Below are 19,192 nucleotides of genomic sequence, written 5' to 3' on the forward strand. Positions count from 1 at the left end.
CCATATTTCAAATAAGGGATCATGAATGATTTATTCCCTTATCAAACAGGTTGCATGGTCAGCTAGATATTAGGTAAGGAATCAAAACTAATATAATCTTGCAACCAATGCTAAAATATAGAGTTATATTTGTGCAAGACTAGAAGTAGTGTCTTGTACTCAGTGACTCATCAGCTCCACATAACTGCTAAACCAGTGAATATTTTTTATGATAAGGCAACTGCTAAATCGATGAATTGAACAGAAGGCCTAATAATTACTTGTTAAAAAGTCCCATCCGTTGTTTTGGCTTACTAGATAATATGCCTCTCATTTTGGAAAGGATGATTGTCGATAACTAGAGAGGAAACACCTTATGCCGGGCAAAGAGTGACTGGAACTTACATTTAGTGAGAAATGATACTGATACTCAATGTCTTCTGGGGTAGAAATACCTAAGTTGCTTGTGATGTGTTCAGGGATGATGGCCATAGTGGCTGTTTATGGCCCCGACCCTACCTGCTTGAGCGGAGCAGTATTTGTGTCTATATATCAGAATAACATGCAAAGCAATTTATTCTAGAACTTTCCTCCATATTTGAACTTTAGTAGGCCTTCCATGCCATGGAGTATGTTTTCGATTCTTAATTTGCATGCATGTGAAATGATAGAGATAGCCCTAGAAGTTGTTTTCTTTTTCTCCTTTTGTTTTATTCTATTGTCTTTTGGTAAAGAGATTTTCCAATCATTGTGAAATTATATACCTCATCACCAAAAAAATGTTCTCTGTCAAAGACATCCAAATTTATACACACAAGAACCTTGTGGGTGCACAAAAAATTAACTATAGGAGGTCATTTCTCAACTGTACGAGATCATTATCCACCCCTTTCAAAAGACCTCCTACTTCTCTCCTTCCACAGAACCACTGGAGCTAATGGAGCTATATCCCGTTCCTACATCTTCTTCTCTTTATTGTAAAGCCCCCCAGCTAGTCACATGATGAAGGTATGGTTTTCCATATCTGTCTCTTTCCATTTCCCACGCCTTTTCCTGTTCAGCGGAGTTAAATTTTTCACGGATCTTGGCAATTTGCATGATTCTCTTTACTTCAAAAATGTTAAAAGTAATTGTCACAACTGTCAAGCTATTGGGCAGTGTAGTTGGAGTTAATTACCATCCTCGGCCTCCATTTCACATATGTAGCACTTTCTGCGTATATTCAGATCTCTTTGTTGAATAAATTGCTCCATTAGTGTTGCTTCATATGTCACTCTCCAGTAGAAGCAATCCACTTAATAGGAGCTTTAGTTTTCCAAATTTGTTTCTATGGCAATATATACCTTGCATTCCTGTATATGCTTGAATACTGAATATGCTTAGTTGTCTTTGTAAATGATGATAGAAATGGCATCTTAAGTTGACCTTTTCTCTAGTGCTGCTTGAACTTGATATGAGTTTCCTCTTCCCCTTTGTGCTGTTTTGTTGATACAGTTTTACAAGTGGTTTGCGGATCTTGAAGCAGCCATGAAATCAGAGGTTGGTCTTTAGCTTGTTTATATGTCTTCTGTTTCTTCCAAAAGTTACGAGTCACATGCTTCCTCTTTTACACTTGCTGTTAAAAAAATATTACATATGCTTTCTTCCTGTGCATAGACTGAAGAAAAATATCAGCATTATGTCAACACCTTAACAGAGCAAATTCAGACCTGCGATAGTATACTTCACCAGGTATTCTGAGAAGAAAAACAATGTTCTTATACTCTTCTCTTAAGGCTTTTTGTTGTTGCTGTTCATCTATCTATGCTTGCTTTTGAGTCGACATGCCCTTAAAAATGGCTCTCTTGCAGGTGGATGAAACACTTGACTTATTCAATGAGCTGCAATTGCAGCATCAAGCAGTGGCAACAAAGACTAGAACCCTTCATGATGCGTGTGATAGACTGGTGTGTCAACCCATTTCTCTTAGCATCTGTGGTTATTTTAGCTGTTTCAAAATTTTGAGGAGCAGAGGAACGTTTAATTGTATGATAAAGAGGATAGGCTTGTAACTAATGGAGTTCAATTTTTAAATAGACATTGTTTTGCCTTGCTCTATGATGTTGAAAGTCTTCATTGCCAATCTACTATATGGATGGATTAAAGTCTATGATATCTTCAATAGTTTCCAATTATCTTCAATTGCCACCTAGTACCAAGTAAATACATTTCTTCATTTTGTGTTTTCTTGTTTTTTCTTCTATCTGAAGTTGCTGTTTGGCTTAAAGCATTATCTAGGTACAATTCACGTCAACATTGCATATTTACGATGTCCAGTGGGTGGCAATTGAAATTAGGAAGTTCCCTTTCAGTGTCTTATATTAATGGACATGTGAAGTTCATGAAAAGAGGCAATAATTAACAACAGGGAGCAGCATTGAATAATCTTCTTGCGCATTTCTTGTTTATTTGCAGCTTTTGGAGAAGCAGAAATTAATTGAGTTTGCAGAATCACTTCACAATAAGCTCAGTTACTTTGATGAATTGGAGAATGTAAGGTCCGACTATCATTTATGTTGATAATATTCCATTGTTATTCAATTCCTTTTGCACTTGTTTCCACAGTAGTATATCTATGCCTATGCTGAATTGGGTATGGTTCTGCATCAACTTTATTTTGAGTGCAGAGAATTAATGCTATCTGTATTTTGTATGCTTTGATACATTGGGGAGGAAATATACCTAACTGAGAGCTTGAACTATGGAAAACAGCTTTAAGAAATGAGAGCTTTCTGCCTCAAGAGATTCTTGTTTTTTAGTTAGATTTTTTCCACACCCACACACCAGAGATCCTTTGTAAATTTAGCTTTGATTCTAGATCGTTTTCTTCCTCATGTTACAAATGAGTCATCCAAAGTTATTCTTTCTTGGCTTTTCCAATCTAGTGCTTTTAGATTATTTTGATGTTTCTTACTTAGCAAGTTATTTATTTAAGATGATTTTTTAATCTCTTCTTTTGGTCAACTCTTATTTCTCCTATTTATGTGCTTGGTGGTTTCTAAAGGAAAACCTTTTCACTTGTGAGATTGAAAATGAGAATTCCTGTTTTAAATTCCCCATTGTGGAATAACTTCTTCACTCTCCACTGTAGATATTCTTGATTTAATCACGACCATTAGCCTAAAATTTTCTAATGCCTTTTTGTTTAATTACATCTAATTGGGGCATTGCATCAACTTGATTTATCTCGTGCTAAATTTTCTCTTCAAGTCCCACTCTTCTTCTTCTTGAACTTCTCTGAATGTCAAAATACCCAGTTTTCTGTTTTTTTATTGATTTAATTCCTCATGGTTGTCTTGCACTCCTGTTTGCAGGTTGCGACCACTTTTTATTCTCCTAGCATGAGCGTTGGTAGTACAAATTTTCTTCCATTGCTTAAAAGACTTGATGAGTGCATATCGTAAGTGACATTACATTTCATATTACTGCATTGAAATCTAGAATATTAGAACCACTGCAATGATGTAACATCCATACTTTTGTTTGGTTATTTATGAAGTTTACCATGTGAAGGTTTCTTCTAGGGATGTAAATTCTTTTACCAAGATTAAGTCCTGTTGAAGTAAGTTTGTAAATCTATGCATAAAAGCACAAATAATCATTGTGTTTCTTCTCTGTATCACTGAAGATATGTTGAGAGTAACCCACAATATGCAGAGTGCAGCATTTATTTGGTCAAGTTTCGACAACTTCAGGTACTTAAAAGAATTGACATCAACATTATATAATCTACTATAATATATGAAATCACATTTCTTTATACAATCGGCATGGTTTTATGACATTCTTGGACGTAAGAATTCTAATCCCATTGCCCATTCTCTTTTTCTCTGTCTGTTTTCCTTTCCCCCCCTGTAACCAGTCTCGAGCTCTGGGAATGATTCGCTCTCATGTTCTTTCCATTCTTAGAAGTACTTCTTCTCAGGTAAATCTGCTTTATGTTTCATTGCTATTTGCGCTAGAATCTTGGACTTGCAGATGAATGGTTGTATCTCCTGAGATAAATATACCCATTTCATCAGGTTCAGGCTGCAATACGAAGCAGTGGTGGTAGCAAAACATCTTTTGCTGAGGGTATAGAGTCATCTATAATATATGTACGCTTCAAGGCTGCAGCAAAGGAGGTAACATTGGAACATCTCCTTGCTTTTTAGTTTATAGAAACTCTATTAATTCGTTGTATGAGAGTGAGTATTTCTAACTTTTTTTTAAAAAAAACAAAAAGAAACTAGGACTATCTTTTATGTGTAATCCATGAACCAAATGATCTGAGTTACCTACAGCTTAAGCCTATCTTGGAGGAAATTGAAAGCAGAACACCTAGAAAAGAGTATATTCAACTTCTTGAAGAATGCCACAAACTCTATTGTGAACAGCGCCTTTCTTTGGTGAGTAGTAAGCTGCTTCTTTTTGTTCTATAGATCAATATATATATAATGACTTTTCTTGGTTGTTTTTTTTTCTTTCTTGTTTTGTCATTTTAATTAGTATTCCTTCTGTTTCATTTAATTCAGATTAGAGGTATAGTGCAGCAGCGGATCTCTGAATATTCCAGGAAAGAAGCATTGTCGTCTTTAACTAGATCTGGATGTGCATATTTAATGCAGGTACATTCAAATGACATCAGTACTTTTTATAACATTTTCTACTAGAGAACAGTATGATTATTACATATGGCCTTACAAAACTTGGATGACTGTTCTTTTTATGGTGGTGGTGGTGGGCGTATCAGAAGAAGAAGATTAAACAACACAATTCAACGTTAACCTCCCAATCTTGATAGTCATATGAGCGATCCATATTCATTTTTCTTTTTATTTGAGAGGATGAATTCAAAGAATTAGTTCTCTCAAAAAAATCAAAGTAATTAGTCGTAAATAAGAGAGCCACGTCTTACGTTTTCTTTTAACAGTTAGCTCATCTTAGTGTAGATGAATATTTCCTCTAATTGGATCTAGGATAAATGAGCTAAAACTATAGCAGCCTAGGTTTCTTTGAGGAAGGAATCCTAACTTCTATGGGTCTGTTTGGAAAGCCACCTGGTAACTGGAATTGGTGTAATTATAGGTGGTAATTACACAATCTAGTAATTATAATAACCTATTTATTTGTCAAAGTATAATTACAATGTAATTCCCATTGTCCTGTTTGTTTGGACAAATGTAATTACAATTTACACAATTAAATTTTAAAAAATCAAAAATCAGATTTTAAATAAATAATATTATTACTTGAATTAATTAATGAATACAAAGTTTTCTCCTGGCCACAATGACAAACAAAATAAATAATATTATTACTTAAACTAATTAAGGAATAAGTCATTGTAGAAAATATGTATAATTGATTATCAGAATCAGTTTTTCTAATTTATTATTAGGGACAATTTCAAATATATACAATAAACTAATTAGTTTATAACAAATATAGCCATATTTTATTTACATAAAAAATAACCAAAATCATAGAAAATATACAGTGACTATACACTGACTATATAATATAGATTACTTATGCATGAACTATATACTGAATATACATTATGATACGCTTAAAAACTGAATATCGCTTGACTATACATGAAATATACACTGACTATACATGCTTATACAATGAATGACCATTTTATGGTAATTTCCTTGGCCGAATGGCCACTGGGTGTAATTTTCCCTTATTATTATTATCAGAAATTAAAGAAAAATTTAATTCTAATATTTATTTTAATCTCAGAAGCTAATAGGAGAAAATACAAAGATCAAATACATAAATAATCTACCAAGACATCAAAATATGAAATAAAAAAAATCAAGAAATAAACCTTACTTGAAAGAAGTAGTAAAGTTTTTGGTATGTTGCTCCTAGAAGTGAAAACATCCAGACAAAAAAGAAAGGAATGTCTTTTGGTAGTCCACATAAAAATATATAGAATTATAAAAAGTTTCATATAATTACATTGTGTAATTACACCCAATTCCTTACTCTCCCTTGAGAATTAAGGAGTGTAATTACTCCCTTTCAATTACAACCAATTCCTCTCTTGCCAAGTAATTACCTGGTCTGGTCTACTAAACAGGTAATTATAGTAAATTCCAATTCTATTATGGCTTTCCAAACGTGCCCTATATGATTTTCTGTGAATCACTATTGCCAAGTAAATATTTGAAGTTGCTTCTAAGTCTTGCTAAAGACATATTAGTGTAAAATTGTGATATATGTCTCTCCATACTTTACCTTTGACATCGTAAATGCAGGTGTGTCAGCTAGAGCATCAACTCTTCAATCACTTTTTCCCATCATCTTCAGAGGACATTTCGAGTTTGACTCCTCTTGTAGATCCTCTGTGAGTTGCCTATAACTTCTCTTGTGGGGTTCTTTCTGCATTTGAACTATTTTGCTTCTTACTCATTTCCTTTCCTATTTTTCCTTTCTAATTTGCTTCTTTTCCTTTTTCTTGTCTTGATTTGTGTGGGTGGTTGAGGTTGGGGTTGGGGAGGTTTGGATTATCTGTATAGTTTTTCATGCGCCTTGTAAACAAGAAGGCAACATTGCAAAATTTTTGTGCCTGTAAGACTTTGTCCTTTTGGTAGCTCGTGTCGTGCTGAAACCTCCCTAGGCCGGAGTTGCTATCAGCGGTAAGTGGGTGTAAACGTTTTCAGACATTATTTGTGTGCTAATAAAAATTAGTGTGGACTATGAGGCTGCCTAATAGCTTAGTAATTGTCACTTTAGATCTTAGGGCTAGCACAGGATTAGTTCCTGGTTTGGAATTTGAAGGCATCTTGTGGGATCTACGCCTATCTATTCCTTTGAAAGAGCTGCTCAGATTTTCCTCTTGTTTAGAGTTGCCTTGCTCCGGCCATCAGTTATGAATATGTGCTATGTTTATATATCAAGTTAGCGTGGTCAACATTTGCTCCTGCGAAGCTTCAACTGCTTTTATGACCTTAAATCTGTGACTTTGAGATTCAAACGTGGAGGTTACATGTGAAACTTATAGTCACTTGAGATACAAATGTGGAGGTTACATGTGAACTTATAGTTACTTCAAGGCAAACCAAGTCCTTCAAGTATACACCATAACTTATTCTCCGAAAGAGAAGTATAAGCTTTAACCTCAGGTAAATTGGTACTTTTTGATAAAGAAGGTGGCCCTTGGCATTTCTCGATTAGGTGGGAAAGCAGTCTTCTATTCCCGGAAAAGTAAAATCATGAAGTCTGGTCTCATTTGTTTTCATTAAGATCAAGATGTTTGAATTTGAATACACATCTGAATATTAAAATTTAAATGTCTAAATTTGAATCCACACCTGAATAACTAAGATGTCGTATTAAGATCTGAATACTCAATGATTAAGAGGGTTTGTTTTTCAAAAACTGAACATATAAATGTATTTATTTAAAACTAAATAAATATAAAATTTAAAAATATACTAAATTAACTACTACTATATCTTTTAAAAATTATATGGTGGTGGTGGTGGTGGTGATGGCTAGCGGTGGTGGTTGTGAGTAGTAACTAGTGGTGATGGTCGGTGGTAGTAGTGGTGGGTGGTGGTAGTTGGTAGTGGCACCTAATAGTTTGCAGTAGATAATAGTGATAACTATTGGTGGTGTTGAATGGCAATGGTGGTTTACTATATGTTGTGGTGATTGTCGAAGTGATTAGTGTTTGTTGTGGTAATAGTGGTTGGTGTTTATGATTGTAGATGTGGCTAGTGGTGGTGATGATAGTTAGTGATATATGAGAGTGTACTTTGTATCTAAATACATTTCATGGATCCTTGAAAGTTGTTTTAACATACCTGATTTTGTTATAAAGAGGTAAGGTTCATCTCCTCCTCTTTTTTTTTTGTACATTATTTTTAATGGACAAAGTAGGGGTTAAGCTAAACCCCCCACTCCTAGTAGAAGTAGACCACTGGAGAGGCTTAAATAAATAAATAAGAAGTGGCGGTGATGATTCTAGTGATTGGCGTCGGTGGTGGTTGTGGGTGAGGATGTCGGTAGTTGATAATTATGGGCGGCAACAGCAGTAGAGGTGAATGGATGAAATTATTGAACTATCATCTTTGTAGAATTTTTTTTAAACAATATATTAATGATATTCATACTTTATTATAGATTTTAATAATTCAGATCTATTCAGACCCATTAAGTGGTTGTAACATGAATAAAACAAATGCATTTAATGGTTAAGATTTGAATGATCCAGATCTAAAAAACAAACAGACTTAATGACTGAAGTATGAATGGTTAAGATTAAGACCATCATTAAGTGCAAACAAATGAGGCCTAAGGAAACCTAAATGTTGTCAATTACTACGTTTGATGTGCTTCTTTGTGAATTACCTCTTTGCTGACTCCTCTCATTATCTGGGACTTCCACTCATTCCCCCATTGGTGATATAGTAAACGAGATGTCTATTACACCTGTACCTTTCTTTTGGGTTCATTAATTTTCTTGTTTCCTTCTCTGGGTATTTTAACTTACATGTATGTCCTTCCTGTTTGTGGGGCAGAGAGACAGAAAGCCTTGCGCTTTTATCTATCAAAATTTGAGCTAGAATATAAGATTCATCATTTTTTTAGTTTTTCTTGTCAAGTTAATGTGATTAGATAATATCAATGGAGTGAGTTACGTTTACTGATAGTAATCTAATGGCAGATTTTCGATGTTGATAAGTTTAATCAGCAGTGGAACATGTACCTTTTATATATAAGAAGGTAGTGGAACGTGTTATTTGGTTCACTTGATAACAGTACTTTTCTCTTTGCTCCATTCTATTAATTGGAGATATGCAATCAGATATTCTCTGCCTCCTGCATTCTCAAGCTATATTTCTGCTTGCCTCCTTTATTTATAAATAATCTTATTTATGTTGTCCAGGAGAAGTCATATTTTTGAGCTTATGTCCCAGCACAATTACATTTCCTTCTTATCTCTGCATAGCATGATACAAATATTCTGTGCATAGCATCTAAATCCACGTGCTCCTGACCCATCTCTCTGTTGGTCCAGTCACAGCAGTTTAATGAAGCGTTGACACGTTAATACTCCCTCCTTCCCATTTTAGGTGACGGTGTTTTAAAGAGAAAGAAAGACTTTTGAAGCTTGTGGTCTATAACAGGTCATTGACATTTGTGTGACTATAAATCATATCATTAAGGGTAGAAAATATAAGTTTAAAGTTAAATAATTTCCAAAAAGGAGAAGGTGTCATTCTTTTTTGGATAGACTAAAAAGGAAAATGTGTTGCATAAATGGGACAGAGGAAGTATTATCTATATGCCCCTGAAGCTGCTGGAACTTGAACTTTGTTTTTTTGATGATAGGTAACTTGATCAGTATGTGCCTTAAGGTTACAATTACCTCCTTACCAACTGCAGGTGTACTTTCCTCTATGATACATTGCGTCCTAAACTTATTCACGAAACAAATCTGGATGTTCTTTGTGAACTGGTTGATATCCTTAAAGTTGAAGTTTTAGGAGAACAACTGAGCAGACGGGGGAAGTCATTGGCTGGGCTATGTCCAACTCTGGACAGAATTCTAGCAGATGTTCACGAGCGATTAACTTTTCGTGCTCGCACCTATATCCGTGATGAGGTAACATCCCAAGTATTGCTCTGGCATTTTATTTAAATGCTGTTTGGCGGCTTATCTGTTACTCGGACTTGAGATAATATTATGCGAAAACTCTGCTCATATAATTGTGTCACTCCCTTTAATTTTTTCTTTTCCGCTTGCCTTGATTTTACCACTTAATCAGCACCCTAATGGATAGATGAATAGTGCCAAAATTAGTTACAGGATAAATTAGGCCTTTTTTTCCTATTGCATAGATTATTTTTTTGATGACAAGGGAAATCCCAAGCCACTACCCTTTGGGTGCGCACAGGGTAAAACCCCCGCTCCTATGCAATAGCTCGCAAACCACATAAGCAGTAACCCGCACTAGGCAAGCCCGGTGCGACGAGCTCGACCCAGAAGGGAAACCCCCCTTGCTTTTGCTGGCAAGGGGTTTCGAACTTGAGACCTCCAACATGGAAATCCCAAGCCCAAACCACTGGGCCACCCCTAAAGGTTGTTGCATAGATTTTGGTTAAAAATGGAACGTTCATTCATACCCAAACATAAGCAGGTAGTATCTCATGGTATATACTATATACTGTTGCTTAATAGCTTAACTTTTTCTCTTTATTGTTCTCTTAGCTGCACTATCTTCCATTGTTGTGATATGTAGTTCCTTCCAAACAGAATCGCCCATTAGTGAAAATGAAGGATTTTTCATTGGAGTTTGAAGCACCTATGTTTTCCATTTTTTCTTATGAGTGGCTTATCATGATAATTTACTCGAAAGTTGACTCTTGCGCGGTGGAAGGAATATGCTTTGTGGCAGACTTCTGACAATTGGACATATCCAAGAGGCTCTTGAGTGAATGATACCAATTTATGTGATGTTGAGTAACCTTTTGGAATTTGAATCTAGTATGTACTTCATCCCTTTCTGAAAGACCTGTTTTCACTTAGTGTTGGAGATACTAAGAAAAAATGAAAGTTTTAAAAGGTTGTACATTATAGTTTCTCTTTTTTGATAGCTGAGAATAATTTTATAAAAAGGCCTTACAACTCTCTGTCACTACTTATTTACAAGTTCATGGAAAAATATAGGCCTATCTATTATTATGAGGAAATGCTTTCGTGTTTACCTTATTTTTGGTATTGTTGATTTGATATTTGTTCAATGTTCATTTGGTTCCCGAGCTAATCTTTTCTCCTTCCTGCTGTACTTCCATTTCTACTCTGTGCATCATTCGTTTGGATTAATAATGCAAAGTGGTATGAGCTTAAATGTTGTATAACATTCACTTGAGATGTGTTTAAATGGGAAACATGGTCAGTGATGATTCATATAGCTGGCCCTAAGTCCCCAAATAGTTCAGAGTGAGGTGTAGTAGTTGTTGGTAGCAGTGTTGTCAAAGGCATGCTTAAGCCCTGAAGCGAGGCTCAAAACGTGTTTAGCGCTTTGGCTCACTTTATGTGCGCTTCAGTGTGGTTATCAAGGTTCTAAGGCAAACTTTTCCTTTCCAATGAGCCTCTTTTGAAGAAGTGACACTAAACAATTGATATTTCACTTTATCATACTTTTTTTTCAATTTCTTTGGCTATTCATGTTTATAATTAGTGGTTTTGGACTAAACATATGTATTTTTATCTTTTTCTCTGTCTGCACCTTTTTTCATTAAAACCCACACTTTATTTGCGCTCTGTGCTTAAAGCCCCAATGGACCTTAGAGCTTTTTTGCGCTTTTCGCTTTTGATAAAACTGGTTGGTAGGAGTTTCAATGGATTTGTATGGTGATGAAAAATGTCGTCTATTAGGGAATATGATACGTTGGGATTGATAAGAGAAGGAAATTAGACCATATAAGTTGGGATGACTGGAGTCAGAAGTGCACATGTATGTTTGGTTTCTGTATGCTTGAACTTCCTCACAAGTAACCTGTGGTCTACAAATAATTTGGTCTGCCTTCTTTCCCTGCTTTGCTTTCAGATTGCAAATTACCTTCCTTCAGACGAGGATCTGGATTACCCTAAAAAGTTGGAGCTATCTGTTTCAGCAGAACTGGATTCACCATCTGTAAGTACTACACTCTTTGTCCTGTGATGGGCATTCAGTTGTCTTCTGTAACTTATATCTTTAGAGGAAGTAAGAGCTAGGATGACTTTTATCCTTTTTTTTGGGTCTTTGTAATTTTTTGTTGTAGAAGTTTGCATTCTCTTATAGAGGTTGCAGTTTGATATATGGAGGTTCTGTAAATCAATATCTTGCTTAAGGGTGTGAACTGACTCTTCTTAACCTGTGATTCTAGTTGGATGACATTTATTGCACAGTACGAAGCAAGCTATATTTAAGTTAAAGGTGTAAAAATTGGAAATTAGAGGTCTGATGGAATTTGTATATTAAAATTCTCTCTTTTTTTAAGAGAGTTTTAGGATATCTGTTGGTATAGATTATAGAGCTTTTAATTGGTTAGTTTATTTTCTATAGCTCCAGTGTGCTGCTTTAGCAACCTTCACAAACACTTGGTTTATATCAATAAAATTGTTTTAGAAGAAAATAAGTTAATTTATGCTGATTTATGTAACTTGAATTTGTTTTTTTGCAGATACTTTTCCTGCCTCTTTGCTGTTAAACATGATTTTCTGCGATTTTGCACCATATTCTATGTCTCCTTAATTTTTTTCCCTTTTGCAACTTTGCACCATATTCTCTGATTCCTTATTTTCAATTTGGTGCAGACTGAACAAAACCAAGATGTTTCCGGAAACTGGTATCCTCCCCTGGAGAAAACCATATCATGTCTATCAAAACTGTACTGTTCTCTAGAATCAGCTGTTTTTACTGGATTAGCTCAGGTAAGCAGTTGCTTGCTATCAGTGTCCCTTCTAATTGTAGCCGGATGTTACTGGTGGATCCTTATTTCGTCTTTTTCTTTCTCAGGAAGCTGTAGAGTTCTGCTCGTTATCCATTCAAGTAAGTTTCTTTAGTTGAAGTTCATGTATTTGTCTGTTCTGCTGTTAAAATTTGTAATGTTGTATCATTCGTATTTTGTTCAATATGCTGTTTGTTATTACTGAACTTCTAATTCCTTCAGAAAGCTAGCAAACTTATTGGCAAAAGATCATCATCAATGGATGCTCAACTTTTCCTAATAAAGCATCTACTCATCTTGAGGGAGCAGGCAGGTTTCTCTTACTTGCTTATGAAATTCCTAGTTCTTGTCATAGCTGCAGGATTCTAACTCAAGATGCCTTCCAGATTGCCCCATTCGACATAGAATTTTCAGTCACGCATAAGGAACTTGATTTTTCGCATTTGCTGGTGAGTATTGATTATCTACTATTTATGCTGGTATTCATTTCTTCATTGTCCACCACTTCTCAGCTGCAGATGTGTTTTTCTTTGATAATTACATTATCTGATTTGGAGAAGAAGCTCTTTTTGGATATTTTTCTAGTTTGTTATAAAGGTAGAGTTTACTCTTTCCACTATGCAATATTAGACTGTAATCATCTCTTATGGAATCAAGAAGAAATGGAAAGTTGACTTCAGTGAGTTCACACTAAGTAAACCCGTTTGATCTCTTTGTCAAGTTTGGAACCCTTATCATTTTCCTTCACAATTTCCCTGATTTAATCCCTATGGTAACTCTGGGTGACACTGCTCATGGATGAATGCTGCATCAGGGCAGTTATGTGTTAGAGTTAATATTTGCCTTGGTTGTCAGTAAAATTGAAGCAGAAGTCATTTCCAATCAAAATCTTTGTCAATTTGGAGTCAAAACTTACAAATTGCTTCCTTCACAAATTTTGGCTGAGTCAGACGGTGCGAATGCCCAACTAACAGACTATCCCATGTATAAGATTCTGATCCTATCCAGGATTGTGAAGACGGTGGTGTACTTGTATCTATACAATATCAGAGCTGTAGACGAACAGTTCCCAGGTACCAAATGCAGGGAAGATTGGGTGGTAAGGATAAGGCCAGTCCAAACAGAGGTGCCTCCCAATCTCCCTGAAGATCCTGTCACCGAAAAGAAAAAAAATCTCTGAAGTCCAAATGATGCTATCTGGAGTAAAGATCTTGCTCTGGTATGCCAAAAGAATTGTCTATCCTACACTTAGAGAGCCTGTTTGACATTGCTGTTGGGAGGCCAAAAACACGTATTTTGAGAAAAAAACCTTTTTTATTTGAAAAATTAAGGCGTTTGGCCAATCAGTAAAACTGCTTTTAAATGGAAGCAGAAACAGTTTTTCTGCCATTGGGAAGAAGCTAAAAAATTCTGCTTCCTAAGAAAAGTAGAAGCGGAAGCAGAAAATTGTTTATTTCAAGACATCCCTGTCATATATACATATTTACATATATTTCCCTTATATTTATTTATTTTGTGGTGAAATTTTTGTATGTAAGTGATTTAATTTGTGGAATGGTTTTTAAATTTATTTTGCTCGATATTTTTAATTATATTTAAATCGGCATGTTAATATTATATCAATATTTAGTTTATTTTTTATTTATCAATGTATAATATTGATTGAAGATTTGAATATGTACATTTTAATTTAATAAAAGATTTTATAATAGATATTTAAAATAATTTCTCTCTATAAAATAATCTTAATATTAAAAGTGCATTGATACTTGTCTTTTTTGGCAATTTGACTCTCAAAAACACATTTTAAAAAAGATTAGCCAACCACAATTTGTTTATCAAAAGTATTTTTCAAATAAATTAGCCAAACACAAATTCCTTTTTTCAAAAGCACTTTTTTAAAAAGCTATTTTAAAAAAGTGCTTATAAAAATAAGCAATTTTTAGCAGCAATGCTTCTACTCTTAGGCTGGATACACATTCTCATCCGATAATATTCTCGTATTTCCTTCAAGCCAAATGCATCATACAATTCCAAACATTGCTCATTTCCAAAAAGTCCTGCTCTTGCTAGAATATTCAACAACCCCAAAATTGATGCAAAGAACAAGCTTAGATGACTTAGTCAGCTGAAAAATATCTCCTCTTTGACATGAATTTTGAGGAATGACTTAAAACTCCCCAAAACATCTCTTTTTATACTGCAAAACAACTGTAAGTTTGTGGAACATGTTTTTATGTATTCTGGGAGTATGTTGGGTAATGCCTAAGACCACTAAAGGTTTGCTGATTAGTTGGAAGGAGATTGGGAGAAGAGAAGCAGATGAGGACTGGTGGGAACTGATCCCAACCTGCATTTGGTGGACTTTATGGAAGGAAAGAAATGCAGGATGCTTTGAAGACAAGATTAACGACATTTAGAAAATCAAAATGAACTGCCTTAGTTTGCTTTACTTTTGGGATATGGTGGGGTGTGTGGGGGTGGGGGGTGGAATAGATCTCTTTGTTGATTTTATAGGAAATCTGTTAAGATTCATGGATTAGTGTCTATGATTTTTGCTTTCCCAGAAGGGATTGTAACTGATTCATTCTCATCAATTTTTGGATGATGTATTTGTCAATTTTTGAATATAAAGTTACCTTTCTCTCTCTCAAAACAAAAACAAGCTTAGATGAAAACAATATACATGCTGTACCGAAAAAACTGAATGATCTGCCACAATTCCCAGCTAAAGAACAATGTGAAAATAAACGAGAATGAGTCTAGTGTATAACCCCCATTATTGTGGAACTCATCAAAGGGTTCCATGAGCCCATGTTAAAGTATACAGTACGTCTGAGAAAAGGTCATCGTAGCCTAACAACAACAAAGATTGTCTAAAATCCTCGCTTCCAAGGCTTTGGTCTAATGGTAAGATGTGGAGTGGGTGATTTGTGGGCTAGCCGCACTCTATGGGTTTGAACCCTGCAACATATGAGAACCTCCTAGTACTTAAGTAGAGAAAGGTAGAGGAGCATGATCATTATCTACTAAGCTTCAAATCATGCATGACTGACCTTTGGGGATTTCGTGGTTATTTAAAAAATGATTGTCTAATCTCATCTTAGAGTTGGAGATTCCACTTCTAAATCTTGACTTGATAGATTCATGGTGTTCACTGACAGGGAGATGGTTCCAGATGTGTTGCAGGCCCTCTTCCCAGATTGATCTCAAATCATTTGCCTATCATGTTAGATGGTAGTAGGAGGAGCTTGCGTATTCTGTTCAAGTTTGAGAATATGTGGTTCAGAGCACCCGGCTTTGTTGATGGAGTTAATGCTTGGTGGAAAGAGGTGAGGGGGTTAGAAGAGAGAGAGGGGGAAATTGGAAGGAGGAGGCAAGGGGGGAGATTTTTGCTTCAGCAGTTGCTCAAGAGACTAGTTGGAGGCAAAAATTGAGGGCGTTGTGGTTGAAAGAGAGGGATTCTAAAACAAATTTTTTTTCATAGAGTTGCAGTAGCAAATAGGAGGAAGAGGGGGAGGAGGAAGTGAAAGGATCCATTGTAGGTTTTTACGTTCATTTGCTTAAGGAAGATATTAAGTGGAGACCGAAATTGAGCAGGGTGGGGTGGGTTGGTTTTTAGGTAGATATGAGAGGAAATGAGGAAGTGGTTGAAAATGGCTATAGACAAGAAGAGGTGAGGGAGGCAGTGGAGAGTTGTGGGGAGACAGCTCCGAGACCGAACAGATTCACTTTAGCTTTTTTCCAACAATGTTAGAGGATAGTTAAAGGTGAGTTAATGGAGACCATCGTGAGAAAAGTCTTAATGCGTCTTTTATTACCATTGTGATTTGTGCCAAAGAAGGATGGAGCGACCAAAATCACAGGCTTCTGTTAGTCTTCTGTGATGCAGAGGTGCCCCAGCTAGATCATTTGAGACAGATTCTTATTTGGTTCCAGGTTGTGTCAAAATTTGAGATTGATCTTAGAATATGTGAGATCATTACGGTCGGAGTAGTGAATAATATTTTAGGAGACAACATAGGTGTTGAATTGCAAGGTGGATACTCTACCTATTTCGTATTTGGGTCTACCTTTGGATGCTTCTAGCAAAGACCTTGCAGTGTGGAATCCGGTGATTGAGAGAGTGGATAAGTGGCTAGTAGGATGGCAAAAGAGGTATTTGTCGAAAGAAGGGAAGTGTTGATCAAAAGAACTCTATTCAACTACGTATTTCATGTCACTTTTGCATGCCCTCGACAAAGTGACTGAAAGGTTGGAATGTGTTCAACATAAATTTTATGGGACACATCGGAATGCACTAGGAAACATCATCTTGTGAATTGGAAGTTGTCACTCCTCTAAAGGAATGGGGAGGACTTGGTGTGAAAGACCTCAAGGTGTTTAATAAAGCTATGTTACGGAAGTCAGAAGTGGATATAGAGATTTGGAGTAGAGGAGAATGCTTTTTGGAGGGAGGTGGTGGAGCAAAAGTATGGTATGATGGAAGGGGGATAGAGGACTAGAAACATTAAAACTCTGGATGGGTGTGGTTTGTGGAGGAGTATTGTGAAGGGGTGAACAAAATTTTGTTGATATATTTCCTTTAAGATAGGGGAGGAGAGCAAGATTAGTTTCTGGGTACATAAGTGGTGTGGGGAGAACGAGTTGAGGGGAGTTTTTCCTTATTTATATTGTGTATCTTACTAAAGAGAGAAGACAGTCCAACAAATTAGTGGGTCTCACAAGGGGGATATTCATGGGGACTTAAGTCTCAGTAGGAACCTACATGATTCGAAGATGGAAGAATTTGACAATCTGATTGAGTTTTTACATGGGCTTACCACACCTAATAATTTATCAGATGTATAGAGCTGGCTAGAGAGTGGAGATGGATTATTCATTGTTAGCTCTTGTTATAAGAGATTACTAGTGAGAGGGGAAGATACTTTCCCCATGACTCTATTTAGATCCCTAGAGCGTTGAGGAAGGTGTGTTTCTTTGTATGGTTGGTGGGAAGGGGTGCGATCTTAAAAGCGGAAAATTTGAGGAAGAGGACGATCACCTATGTTAGTTGGTGCTTTATGGGTAAGAGTGCAGAAGAAAAACAACATGGCTAATCGATCGTGGAGGGTGGCCCTCAACTTGTTTAGGATGCAAAGTTGGATGCCGGGCACAGTGAAGGAGGCTTTACAAAATTGGACTCATAAAGGGGGGGGGAGAGAAGCTTAAGGACATGGAGTGTTGCCCCTTTAAATCATGTGGGTCATTTGGAAAGAGAGAAATAGAAGGGCATTCAAAGGGGTGGAGCAAAACTTTGTATAGTTGCAGAGTAGCGTTCTGTCTCTAGTTTCTCTTTGGTGTACTTTCGAGGTCCTTATTTTTGCATACAAGATTGAATCTCTTTTGTTGAGAACCATATTTTGACGTAGGTTCTCTTCTTTTGATATACGGCTTGTATACAGGGTATTTTCCCCATTTGTTAACAAAATGATTTACCTTCTCAAAAAAAAAAAAAAAAATTCTGTAGTGGAATGGACCATCAGTTTAAGCCTTCAAATCTGAGCTTTGAAACCGTGCATAACTGATGCCCGAGGATTTCTCGGCTATAATCAAATGATTGTCTAATAACATCTCAAAGCCTTTGACCACTCCTATTCTATAGTGTAATGGACCATCAGTTTAAGCCTTCAAATCTCATGCTACATGTGCCCAATTTCTTAGCTTTAGATTAATGTTTGATTGACTGTTAGATTTTAAAACTTTCTTTTATAAATTTCCAGGAGCATCTGAGGCGGATTCTAAGGGGTCAGGCATCAATCTTTGATTGGTCGAGATCAACTTCATTAGCTAGAACTTTATCTCCACGAGTTTTGGAAAGTCAAATTGACGCCAAGAAGGTACCTGATCCACTTAGTTTACAATAGTTTTCACTTGATTAGCTTTTTGTATCAATGGGTTGTAGTTATTTTTATTTAACGCTCGTCTCATCAAAAAAGATTAATCTACATGCATTTTGGTTGACTCTTCTGTATAAACAATTATCACTCGATTAGTCAATCTACACCTAAATTCCAAACTTGTTATTATCGACAGTCGTCATAATTTGACAACTTTTTTACTAACCATTAACCTGCATCACACTTCTGGTTTATGCATACTTGGGAGCAGTTATGCTTGCTCAAAAGATTATTTCACATAGGTAAATTTCAGAGAAGTGTTCATTTCACTTTTTTGTTCTGCAATCTGTTCCACAGTTCTTTGCTTACTGATACCATAGATTGGTAAACAACTGGAGGGTATTGAATAACATACTAATGTCGAATACCATAGTTCATTCACAATCCAAATTAAAAAGGAAAAAAAGACATCTAGGAAGCATGTATTCTCAAGCTCTGAACAGTGAGTGGCAATACATTATACACTCTAGTGAGTGTCCCTTCAAGAGCTCTGTTGATCCTTGTTTAGCAGTAGCTGACTGGTTCATGCTGATAATGATTAATGATGTCTGAGAACCCTTGATTTAAGCCATATATAAATTGCTAGATTGACATTGGCCACATGTTCAGAAAATTTTTGCTCCCTCTGGACTTCTGGTACTGCTGTGATCTTCCCTTCCTTCCTATTTTTGCTCTGTTGGGACTCCGTTTGTAAACTAACTTGTTCCGTTAAGTTCTTTTTGATATCTGAGAACCCTTTTGGCTCTAATTTCCATTTTCGAGCCCCTCCCTTACATTTCACGTTTATATCCCAGAAA

General features: G+C 35.9%; 1 protein-coding gene across 2 annotated transcripts in view; it reads left to right on the forward strand.

Annotated features, from left to right (window-relative positions):
- LOC129870084 (conserved oligomeric Golgi complex subunit 3-like) overlaps nt 1-19,192 on the forward strand; it is a 35,140-nt gene that overhangs the window by 1,762 nt on the left and 14,186 nt on the right. For both annotated transcript variants that reach the window (XM_055944671.1, XM_055944672.1), the window contains exons 4-21: nt 1,474-1,518; nt 1,636-1,710; nt 1,830-1,925; nt 2,434-2,511; nt 3,333-3,418; nt 3,647-3,713; nt 3,881-3,943; nt 4,041-4,142; nt 4,302-4,406; nt 4,533-4,625; nt 6,270-6,358; nt 9,406-9,625; nt 11,574-11,660; nt 12,323-12,439; nt 12,525-12,557; nt 12,679-12,765; nt 12,843-12,905; nt 18,219-18,335. In XM_055944671.1, coding sequence (XP_055800646.1) covers nt 1,474-1,518; nt 1,636-1,710; nt 1,830-1,925; nt 2,434-2,511; nt 3,333-3,418; nt 3,647-3,713; nt 3,881-3,943; nt 4,041-4,142; nt 4,302-4,406; nt 4,533-4,625; nt 6,270-6,358; nt 9,406-9,625; nt 11,574-11,660; nt 12,323-12,439; nt 12,525-12,557; nt 12,679-12,765; nt 12,843-12,905; nt 18,219-18,335 — 1,623 coding nt within the window. The remainder of the gene's footprint in view (nt 1-1,473; nt 1,519-1,635; nt 1,711-1,829; nt 1,926-2,433; nt 2,512-3,332; nt 3,419-3,646; nt 3,714-3,880; nt 3,944-4,040; nt 4,143-4,301; nt 4,407-4,532; nt 4,626-6,269; nt 6,359-9,405; nt 9,626-11,573; nt 11,661-12,322; nt 12,440-12,524; nt 12,558-12,678; nt 12,766-12,842; nt 12,906-18,218; nt 18,336-19,192) is intronic.

This window comes from Solanum dulcamara, chromosome 10 (genome assembly GCF_947179165.1).
Source record: "Solanum dulcamara chromosome 10, daSolDulc1.2, whole genome shotgun sequence".
Lineage (NCBI taxonomy): Eukaryota > Viridiplantae > Streptophyta > Magnoliopsida > Solanales > Solanaceae > Solanum > Solanum dulcamara.